General features: G+C 40.3%; 1 protein-coding gene across 2 annotated transcripts in view; it reads left to right on the top strand.

Moving 5' to 3' along the window:
- Window positions 1-12448, top strand: part of NRG3 (neuregulin 3) — a 599640-nt gene that overhangs the window by 237146 nt on the left and 350046 nt on the right. For both annotated transcript variants that reach the window (XM_032231486.1, XM_032231485.1), the window contains exon 2: window positions 103-232. In XM_032231486.1, coding sequence (XP_032087377.1) covers window positions 103-232 — 130 coding nt within the window. The remainder of the gene's footprint in view (window positions 1-102; window positions 233-12448) is intronic.

The following is a 12448-nucleotide window of genomic DNA, read 5'->3' on the forward strand; positions in this document are numbered from 1 at the left end:
CAAGCTGAGTCTTTTTAAAGTAAAAGTTGATGGTCCGTGGGAATAATATCTATTGTATTAAAATGTGTTTTTCCTCCATTCTGCTTTTTCCTTTTTCTCTAGATACCACAACCTATTCCATTGAACAATCTGAGCACTTTAAGCCATGCAAGGATAAGGATCTTGCATACTGTCTTCACGATGGTGAATGCTTTGTCATTGAAACTCTAACAGGATCTCACAAGCACTGCAGGTAAGACATTTTTTTATTTATATAAAAGGTTGATCATTGTTGTGTTTTTATAAATCATGGTAACATTCATATGCCCACCTGCGCCCAGATTAAAACAAGCAAAATAAATATACCTATCTTAAAATATTACTTAAAAAAAAAAGAAAGAAGGAAACCTGATTAGATTTCAGGGCCTAAAGCTCATGACAATCTGCCGGTAAAGATTGCTGATGGTACCCGTGAACACTCTCTATCAATGAATAATGAGGATGAGAACAGTGATTCTCATTAAACTGATTTTCCCCAAACTCTAGATAATTTGTTGTTGGAAAGTAGAAGCTGATTAGAAGGTATGCATTTAGAGGTGGAAGTTGTTTTCATTATTTTATTACTAGGTAATTTTTTTACTTCCCTTTATATGTGAAGTGAAAAAAAAAGAATATTGATAAAGGGCCCTCAGATGTTCAATAGAAGTTTGCTGAACTACTGTATAATTGAATTAATGTTTGAGAAAACCATTCATTGAGGGATTTATGAATAAGGACCATCGATGGTGCATGCTGTCCTGTAGAAGCAAGGTTTTATATGCAAGAATGCTGGCCAATGGTGTAACATCCAATTAACATTCCTTGTTACCACATGGGGTGCTTATTATTTTATCATTTGGGGAGAATTTGGATTCAGAAAAATCACAAGTTTTATTCTGTGAGTTATTACATGTTCAGGTATTGTCATGCAAAATGCTTTGCTTATTGTTATAGCAACTTTCACACATGTAAATTTCATTCGTAAATGGGTTTATGCCTACATTTCTAAATGTAAATGAGATAAGTCTAGAATGAAGAGAATAGTCACATCAGTTTCTTCAGATTACTGGCTCCATCCAATCTCAGTAGTATTTATTTTTCTGCTCATGTTACGTTTTATTAGAATTTTTTTCTCGTCTGAAAGTTGGCAAAGTTGTCCCCAGTTAATATTTTTTTTGACTTCTTCTATTGAAGTGATTGCATTCTGCCATTATTTAACAGTATTCAACTCTAATGCCCGTGCCTATTTCTTTAATGCATGAATTCTTTAGTTGTGAAGTTCCCTTTACAAGGCTCTAAACTTATGATTTTGAATTTGGTGACTAATTTCATAGTAGCCTCCCAGGAACCTCAGAAGTAAGTAGCTCGAAAGAAGACAAATGTCCTTTGGGCTCTAGACTAAATTACCTGAAAAATGGCTCCTTTGCTCGTTTTAAGTCCGCTTTAAGCCCAGTGCCCAGATTCATCTTGACCTATACCAATGGAGTGAGCGGGCAATAAATCTCCAATAACCTCTTTGGAAATTCCCTACCTGAGGCTGTTCGGTTTGGTTGCTTCAGTGGGCAATGAGCCAGATCTCAGTTGCCATATTTATCACTGTGTTTGTACTGAATTGCTTCATCCGCTTGCATAAAAGGGGAAATGAATCTGTCTAGATTTGGATGCTAAAAGTCAAAGATAGACAGATGACAGGCGGTTGATTGTCCCTGTCCCTGAAACAAATGTCCTATGGCCCTTAATGGCCATTGCCGAGTGTGGCCCTAATTTTATTTATTTGTTCATCTATTTGTTTGTTTATTAAATTTCTACTCTGCCTATCTCACTTAAGGGATTCTGAGTGATTGGTAATAGATATTTGCTTAGGGTATTTGAATGATTGATTTACTCATTCTGCCTAAGTCAAGTCTTCTCAAACTGTATTCCTTCCTCTTCAATTGTCCTGTGTCTGTTAGGATCAGTGTATTCTCAACCTTGTCAAATTTAAGAATTCTAGGAGTCGAAGTCCTCTTAAAAGTTAACAAGATTGAGAATACTGTCAACTCTGAAGCGAACTTGGCTGAAGCCATCTTGTGCTACCTCATAGTTGCCAAGAAGCCAGAAAGTGGGAAGGGAGGGGGGAAGTAGAGAGCCCAGCTCCAGTCAAAACAAAATGCTTTCTTGTGGTAACCAAGGTCATTGAAACAGGTGGCCACTGAAAATGGAAAAGAGCCTGCCTTCCATTTTCATTGGACGATGTGACCGTTGAAAACTGGGAGGGGGGAGTTTGATTCTTTTAATTAGGAGAAAACTGTGGGAACTGTCAGAGTTGGTTTTCACTGGCTGTGCCAACCTGATGAATCCAATAAACATATCCTTTGAGGAATCTACCTGCCTCAGAGTTATGCTTTTGATGGGTGCATTACTTGGAACGCTGACAAATACAGTGGGCGATGTGAGCTTTTCTTAATTTATGGCCCAACTTCCTATGACAAATCATTTCAAAACACACTTCTGAATTCTAGAGCTGTGTTTAAATATTTGGAATAAGGCAGGGCTCCTGAGCAGACAAACACTTCCTGTTTACATTCAGTAGCACTCCAAAAGTATTTGCCAGTCCTCAAATCCATCAATCTTAGAATAGTCACTGTCTAAGTACTGAGTTGCTTTTCTTTTTTTCCTTTCAATCACATACTCTTCCTGAATCGTTCACTGCTTCCCCTATTTATTTTTTCCTCTTAAAAGGTATAGGTTCCCCACACACATATGTGCTAGTCGTTCCCAACTCTAGGAGGCAGTGCTTCATCTCCGTTTCACAGCTGAAGACATCTCTGTGGTCATGTAGCTGCATGACTAAATGCCAAAAGTGCACAGAACCCTGTTACCTTCCATTAAAAGTGGTCCCTATTTTTCTACTTGCATTTTTATGTGCTTTCAAACTGCTAGGTTGGCAGAAGCTGGGACAAGGAATGAGAGCTCACTCAGGTATGCGGCGCTAGGGATTCTAAATTGCTGACCTTTCTGATCAACAAGCTCAGCGTCTTAGCCACTGAGCCACCACACCCCCTTTTCCCCCCTCTTATGATACCCTTATTAAAGTAATTACTCTCAATCAATCTAGTTGTAGATTTATGACAATAACTTGCTGAAGCTATCTTAAAACTTTCTAGATGTCCTCAAAGATAGGATTGGCAGGATCTGGAATAGATTTTCAGTGGATTTACAGTTGACAGGAATTTCAAGAGAAGTCCTTTTTTTCCATTGGAGACACTCCTGTCAACCCTCTAAGGCCATTGATGTTGATGTCTGCTGGGTCAGACCACCTGGCTCGCAACTGAAAATTCAGAAGTTTAGGTAGAGATTTCTCGCAGGTTGCACCAAGTTTAAACAGGCCATGAAATCTTATGACATTTTGAACACCTGAATAAAGCTAGTATGTCAGGGACAAGGGAAAATGTGTGATAGAAACTTGCATTTAAAAAGATCTGCAAATAATAAACATAACATGCCAAATTACATATTTGGGTGAAGAAATACAGGTAGTTCTAGTCTTACAACAGTTCATTTAGTGTACCATTCAAAGTTACAATCACATTGAAAAAAGTGACTTACGATCGTTTTTCAGTTACAACCGTTGTAGCATCCCCCGGGTCACATGATCGAAGTTTGGGCACTTGGCAACTGATTCATATTTATGACGGTCGCAGTGTCCTAGGGATCATGTGATCCCCTTCTGTGACCTTCTCACAAGCGAACTCAGTGGAAAGCCAGATTCGCTTTACAATCATGTTACTAACTTTACAACTGCAGTGGTCCACTTAACAAATGAAGGCAAGAAAGGTTGTAAAATGGAACAAAATTCACTTAACAACTGTCTTGCTTAGCAACAGAAATTTTGAGCTCAATTGTGGCCCAACGTTGTTCTGTGCTACCTGTACACACTTGCCAGGAGTTTAAAGAAAGGATAATAAAATTAGCCATAGAATCCAGGTTCCAGATTTTTTCCAGGGCAAATAAAGGATTGTAAGAGGGAAGTTCAAATGTTTTAAAGCTATATTTTAAGGGTTGTTGTGTAGTAGTTTTCAGCTTGTTTGAAAAGGGGAGTAAATTCTTAACCCATACAGGTCCCTTCAACCATTTTCATCAAAGAGACAAATACAGGTAGGTGGTGCTATATGGGTAAGAAACTGATTAAATAAAAATGAATAATGTCATTATGTGTTTGGTCAGTAAAGTACTTGGCACAGCTTATATTATTAATGAAAGTATGGATTCTATTGACTAACTTCCAGCAAGGATAAATATTAACTGTGAATTGCATTTTATTTGCTGTATTTTCAAGGCTGTTACACTTCAGTTTCCCCTCAAACTTCTAATCTGTTCACATGGGCATTTCTTTAATGGTGGACATAGTTGGCACAAAACATAATGTTATTTTGCTTAAAAACATTTCCTGGATTAGGTTCTTGCAAGTATGGTTAGTGCTGCACCATAGTGAAGTTGAGTTGTATTTAATTCTCTGGAAAAGTTATATTCTGATGTGTTAGAGTTAGGAAAAATATGGCAACAAGCTCATAGAATCATAAGGCTGGAAGGAACATGGACGCATTCTAGCCTTTACCCTGACCAAGGCAGGAATCTCTATAGCATTCTGGACAAATGATTGTCCAATCTTTTCTTGATTATGGAAGAGTTGACTATGGAAGTTATGAAACATGAGCTAATCAAGGGCCTGTATTTATAAAATGCTAAGCTATGTTAACTAGGGTTTATAGTTTAATAAGCAAAGATCTGAAAGAGCTGTTCACATGGGCATATAGACTTCCCAAAGTCACCGAACTCTCTAAGAAATTTTACTCTTATCTCATTCACAGCCAAGATTGTGGTTGAGTGTAATCAAACAAATCCTCCCAGCTTCAGCGGACCTTGGATGAAACTAGTTACCTTGACCCATTTCAGACCGGCTTCAGGCCTGGTTACAGCACAGAAACCACTTTGGTTGCATTGACGATGACCTCTGGAGAGCCAGGGATGGAGGCCATGCCTCCATCCTGGTTCTCCTTGACCTCTCGGCGGCTTTCGATACCATCGACCATGGTATGCTTCTGCAACGACTGCGGGAGGTGGGGGTGGGAGGCACTGTTTGCAGTGGTTCTCCTCCTACCTCTCGGACAGGTCGCAGTCGGTGTTAGTCAGAGGCAGAGATCGACCCCTAGGCCCCTAACATATGGGGTGCCACAGGGTTCGGTCTTATTCCCCCTACTATTCAACATCTACATGAAACCGCTGGCGAGATCCTTCAGAGGCACGGGATAAGATACCATCAATACGCGGATGATACCCAGTTGTATCTGTCCGCCCCGTGCCAACTCAATGAAGCGGTGGACGTGATGAGCTGGGGCCTTGAAGCCGTTAGGGACTGGATGAGGGCTAACAAACTGGTACTCAACCCGGATAAGACCGAGTGGCTGTTGTGTTTCCCTCCCAATAATTTGGCAAGTGTTCCATCACTCAGGCTGGGGGGTCAAACACTATACCCCTCAGACAGGGTTCGCAACTTGGAGTCCTCCTGGACCCACAGCTGACCTTTGATTACCACCTGTCGGCTGTGACCAGGGGGGCATTTGCCCAGGTTCGCCTGCTGCACAGTTGCGACCCTACCTGAACCGGGAGGCTCTCACAACAGTCACTCGTGCCCTTGTGACCTCAAGGCTGGAATACTGCAACGTGCTCTACATGGGGCTGCCCTTGAAGAGCATCTGGCAACTTCAGCTAGTCCAGAATGCGGCCGCGTGAGCGATTGTGGGTGCACTCGGTTCACCCACATAACACCTATCCTCCGCGAGCTGCGCTGGCTACCTGTTGATCTCCGGGTGCGCTTCAAGGTGCTACTTACCACCTATAAGCCCTTCATGGTAGTGGATCTGGGTACTTGAGAGACCGCCTCCTGCCAATCACCTCCTCGCGACCAATTAGATCACACAGATTAGGCCTCCTCGAATCCCATCTGCCAGTCAGTGTCGACTGGCGACTACGCGGAGGAGAGCCTTCTCGGTAGTAGCTCCGACCCTTTGGAACGATCTCCCCGTGGAGATCCGTACCCTCACCACCCTCCAAACCTTCCGCACAGCCCTTAAGATCTGGCTATCCCATCAGGCCTGGGGTTAGATTGTAATCCGTCCCCACCCGAATGTTGAATGTTGTGTTCTATTTTTAATTATGTATTGTTTTATGTCTCACTGTTTGTATTCCCCTCCCCATGAATTGTAAGCCGCCCTGAGTCCCCCCAGGGAAAAGGGCGGCCTATAAATAAACTTTCCATTCCATTCCAAAAAAAATCTGATTTTTAAAGCCAGCATCAAACTCTGGAGTTTTCAGCCAATTAATCATCATGGCTTATTTAGACTCTTTAAACCAACATCCCAGATGTATGTGTCATGAATTATGGTCGATGTGAACTAGCACATTGCCTGTTAACTACTTGAAACCCATACATGATTTCCAAACCAAATATTTTTTTAAAGTCTGAAATGGAAAACAATGCAAGTGTCAAGAATCAGCAAAAAAATATATGGGTTTAATACAGATTTTACGGAAGAAATGTTGCCGTTAGTTTATGTTTATGTCAAAGGGAGGAACTAATGATACACAGAACAATTGCACCAATAAAGCTGATTTGAAGTTAAGTGAGAGCTGAAATTGCTTCAAGTGGCATATTTTAAGAACCGTTCTCATTGAACACCTTGAGACAAGCTAAAATATCTAAGAAAGCAGGCTTAACATTCCACTATTAGCTGCTGCTTTGCACTATTATTTGTATTATGTCAAACAAGCATACAGCACCAGCTGAAAGACAAGGTTGTTACAAGAATTATTTCAGGAAAGGAAAAGAGTTGTGTTAAGCAAACCTTCAAAATGCTGACTTGGACTAAAGAAGCTTCCTACTGTCCACCCATATTTATTTATGCTGATTTTTAAAAAAGCAGAACACTTCTATGGGCTGTGATGAGTTATTTAGTTCTATAAAACTGGAATATTCTTCTTGACTGCCATTTTCCCCCCTAAATTGCCATTAGGGTTCCTTGAAAAATCATGAAATCTTTCTAAGAAAACAAATAGCCCAAATGCCAATGAAGATTCTCAGTTGTTGCCTGGAAGGTGAGGCAATTCTTTTCTTTTTTAGGACCCACCTAAAAGAAGGATTTAGGAGCAATGACTCTCAATGACTCTCTGCCTAGTCACCTAATGAGCACATTAAGGGAGAAATGAAATTGCCTGGGGAACATGGATGAGATCCCCCCTAACCAGACTGAAGAAGCCCATGGAGATTCTCAGCTGTCCTGGTCATGGTGATCCTAAAGGCACTTTTCCAAGACAACTGGGCTTTCTTGGTTTTTCTTTGAAGACATTTCACTTCTCATCCTGAAGAAGCTTCTCAAAGAAAAACCAGAAAGGCCACTTGCCTCTTAGAAAAAGCACCTTGGAACAGCCTGAAGAAGCCACTTGTATAAGCAGCAAAATGTTTCAAGCTAAAAAAATCCAGCTGCCATGATTCAACTTCCTGAGTACAGCCCAGATACATTTATGTGTTTGTATTCCTTGTGATCTTATAGCTTGATTTTTTCCAGATTCTTGCTGTGGTTACTGTTTGCATGTTTGCTGATCTTTATATCGGCAATGAGCATCTTATCTTGCTGGCCGAGGCGAGTGGATGGAACAATTTTTATATCCGTGAAAGTGGGAAAGTCACATTGTCACATGAGGACTAAATCAACCTGGCTGTTATGGTTGCTGCCGGCATATGTGACTTGGCTGGCTGACATGGGGTTGTGAAAAATATGTTGGTGATGATGATGAGGTCATTGGTTTTGGAAAACTCCTGGACTTGCTATCCACCCTCATTTCATGAACTATATCCATTGTTGCTATGGCAATTGTGGCCATGTCTGTCATGACTGTTTAGGTTGCTGCAGAAAAGAAGCAAGTCTTGATGTGGACATGTAGCTACACAATCTTGTAGTTTCATTCAAAATTGTTCTTTCTCATCTTTGTCACATCCAGTTTTGGGGTCATAGGCCAAAACTGGATAATCAGCAGGATCAATAACAGCTAATATGAGGTAGTTAAAGTGTTGCTGGACTTCCAATGTTCTAACACGTATGCATGTGATATCCACCCTGCAATATGATTTTGCCAAGCTCACAGCTGTGTCGAGTCAAAGTGATAATGTTCAGTATGGCAGTGCATAATTGAGATGCTTGAGCTATTTTCTTTGGCTGGTTCCACTCTTGCCGTTAGTTGCAATAAAACATTATCGATTGCAGGATGGCATTTGCCAGGGTTTCAACAAGGAAGAGTAGATCTCACTGTGAATCACTTCCATATTGTTGCCAAGAAAACATTTTTATTTATTTATTTTAGAATTCTTTATTGGCCAAGTGTGATTGGACACACAATTTGTCTCTGGTGCAGAAGCTCTCAGTGTAGCATATAAGCAATTAGGTATAAATCATGATCATAGTCATAAAATGCAATCATCATAAATCATAAGATACAGTGATAGTCATAGGATATTAAACCAGCAAACAACATACATAGGACACTAATAAAGGCAACATAAATCTTGAGATACAAACAACAAAGTCATAGTCATAAGAAGCTAAGGAAATAGATCATAGGAAAGTGGAAGAGGTAAGATAGATGATGGGTAATACAGGCCTACTAGAGGTTTGACATCCAAGGGCTTAGGCAGAGTTTTTGTATCCATATGGTCTCCGGGAGTTCATCTTGAGAATATTTTACCTAGATGAAGGAGAATATCGTACTGTAGAAGACTAAAAATTTGGGGAATCCTAACCAGAGAACTCTGCATGGTAACATTTACTAGATGATCTTGAATAGTAATTGTTAGCCTATGGAAAAGGCTTAGAAGTAGCCTGGGCCACCATGATTTACACTAACTAACCTTCAGGCATATACTTAAAATAAGATAGGGATAGAAATGTTATAATTACATTCCAGATATGTATCAGAAAGCAAGCATGCCAGATGTTCAGATATAAGTCAATATGGCCAAATGTTTAACGTATATGCAATATTCTGAGGATGTGGAGCTTAATCTGGATAAATATTCTGAAAGTGCATGTTTAACGTTTTTAAAGAGGATCTGCTCCGTTTAATATTTCTTTCAGACAATGAGTAAACCTGTCCTCCCTCCCCTATTTAAGCAAGACAAAGAACTAAATCAAAACAGCACGTGGGTTCTTGCAAGTTCAACAAGCAACTTAAACTGCATTTGTAAGTCAAGAGAAATATTAGCAACAGACAGAACAAAGTGATTTTAACTCTGCATTCAGTTTCCCAAGCATTCTGCTTAAGCTGCTTAACTTTGATTAGGAAATTAGACTCAAAAGAGTAATAATATATAGCTTTGCCTTTGTTTTTCCAACTCTTTCTACATGCTTGAAAAAGGAGATGAAAAGTTGTATAATCAGTTCCGATTTAATTTTCTGAATAATGTTCCCAAGGTCATGAGATTTACCTTTTAAAACAACATACAATATTCAGTTTCATAACATTAAAAAAACTTCTTTCAATATTGATGAACATGTTCTGCATACCTTAAATGTCATTTGTTGTTTATATTTGCAGCTATTCTCACCTGCATATAAATATATAACATTATAAATTTTATTATAGAGATGAAATGATAATGAGATTCAGAATGACTCTGCTTCAATATTAAGACAAGACAGGCCATCAGAGAGCAATCAATTAGATTTGGTGAAGAAAAAATGAGTGTCAAGTATAAATGAACATAGGAATTATTTGCATACAGTGTTTTTATTTTCATTGTTGAAGTGTAAAAATATACTCATATAAGGAAAACAACAGAATTTTCCTTGATGCTTCTACACTGATTAGCATTTCAAAGGCAAAGCTCAGTGCCATCAATTTCTTAAGATTTCTATTCCAGTTAATTTCTCTTCCACTCCACAGGTAGATATTACTGACTGTTACTGATGAGAAATCCATTCCCTTGGAATTTTTATCCCATGTAATGATGAATTGTACTTTGGAGAATTATAGCAGTCAGCACCACAAGAGAGCTGAAATCTATACTTCACTGAATTTAGCAGGGCAGCTCTTAGCTGCCATACAAAATGAATGCATTTTGAAACGTGTACATTCAAGGGGAAATAAAAACTCCCCATAAGAGCCTTAAAATCTGGCTCTACCAAGTGGGAGATGGTCAGTGGATTAATGGAATAGTCTACCTATGCCCCACTATCTATTGCTCCTTCCTTAGCTATCTTTGCTAATTCTAAGGGAAATATTTATGGGTTTTTTTTAATGTTTTATATTTCTATTTCTAGCTTGTTGCAAGTCTCCTATTATTGCTTGAGGGAATGATGGGCAGTATTTATGTATGTATGTATGTATGTATGTATGTATGTATGTATGTATGTATGTATGTATATGTGTGTGTGTGTGTGTGTGTGTGTAGGGAACAACACAATGCCTTATAGCAGATGGTTGAGAGACATACATTAGGATGTACCCATTATATTAGTTCATTTTTGGTATAAGCAGAGAATGAGGTTGGAAGGCTTAATGTCAACCCGCTCAAAACTCCTTTCTGTTCCTTATATCCTAGCCTAGGCTCATAGGGCTGGAAGGGACCTCAGAAGTCTTCTAATCTAACTTCCTGTCCAGGGAAGGAGTTCTTACACCATGTCAGACAAATGGCTCTCCAATCTTTTCTTGAAAGCCTCCCATGATGGAGCACCCACAACTCCAGCAGGCAAGCTCTTCCAATGATTAATTATTTTCACTGTCCAAAAAAACCCCAAAACCTTCTTACCTTCTATATTGGATCTCTCATTAATGATCTCCCAGCCATTATTTCTTGTCCTTTGCTCAGCTGCTTTGAAGAATAAACTAGCCCCCATCTCCTCTAGAACAGCCTCTCAAGTACTGGAAGATTGCAATCATGTCACCCCTAGTTCTTCTCTTCATTAGTCTTTACATACCTAGTTCCATTAATTGTTCATCAAATAGTTTAGCCTCCAGAACTCTTATCAATTTTACTGTTCTCCTTTGCACTCTTTCTAGAATCTTAACATCTTTTTTGTATTGTGGCAACCAGAACTGCATGCAGTATTCCAAGTGTGGCCTCAACACTGCAGTATAAAGTGGTACCATTGCTATAACATTTATAAAGGTTACCCTAAATCAAATCGTCTGCTTTCCACCACGTTGTAAACCTTCACATATTGTCTTTTGTGCTTTCAGTTTCTCACTCTGCATCTTTTTTTTTCTTAATCTCATTAGCCCCATCCAACCATCACTTAGAATATAGAATAACAGAGTTGGAAGGGAACTTGGAGGTCTTCTAGTCCAACCCCCTGCTCAAGCAGGCGACCCCGGGCCATTTCAGACAAATGATTGTCCAATCTCTTCTTAAAAACTTACAATGTTGGAGTATTCACAACTTCTGGAAGCAAGTTGTTCCACTGATTAATTGTTCTCAATGTCAGGAAATTTCTCCTTAGTTCTCGGATGGTTCTCTCCTTGATTAGTTTCCATCCATTGCTTCTTGCCCTGCCCTCAGGTTCTTTGGAAATAGCTTGACTTCCTCTTCTTTGTGGCAGCCCCTGAGATATCGGGGCACTGCTACCATGTCTGCCCTAAATTCAAATTCAAATTCAAATTTAATGAATTTATATGCCGCCCAATCCCGAAGGACTCCGGGCAGCTTACAGGATACATTTCTAAAGAATAAAAAAAAAAATTAAAAAAATAGAGAGAAAAGGAAATTAAAAAAGTACACAACATGCTTTCAGTCTAGGCAGGGCTGGACCTCATTCATGAGGTCAACAGCCCCAGGCCTGCCGGAATAGCCAGGTCTTAGTAGCCTTTCAGAAGGCCGAGAGAATGGGGAGGGTCTGGATCTCTGGGGGTAGATCATTCCATAGGGCTGGGGCAGCTACAGAGATGGCCCTCCCCCGAGGAGCCGCCAGACGACATTGTCTAGTCGACGGCACCCAGAGAAGGCCCATCCTGTGTGATCTTATCGGCCGCTGGGAGGTATGTGGCAGAAGACGGTCTTGTAGATATCCGGGTCCTAGGCCATGTAGGGCTTTAAAGGTGATAACCAGCACCTTGAAGTGTGTTCGGAGACTGATGGGGAGCCAGTGCAGCTCGCGGAGGATAGGTGTAACATGGGTGTATCTCGGTACACCCAATATCGCTCGCGTGGCTGCATTCTGGACCAATCGTAGCCTCCAAACACTTTTCAGGGGGAGCCCCATGTAGAGCGCATTACAGTAGTCAAGTCTTGAGGTGACGAGGGCGTGGGTGACCATTTGAAGTGCCTCCCGATCCAGGTAGGGCCGCAACTGGTACACCAGGCGAACCTGGGCAAAAGCTCCCCTGGTCACAGCTGACAAAT

This window comes from Thamnophis elegans, chromosome 15, assembly GCF_009769535.1.
Source record: "Thamnophis elegans isolate rThaEle1 chromosome 15, rThaEle1.pri, whole genome shotgun sequence".
Taxonomy (NCBI): domain Eukaryota; kingdom Metazoa; phylum Chordata; class Lepidosauria; order Squamata; family Colubridae; genus Thamnophis; species Thamnophis elegans.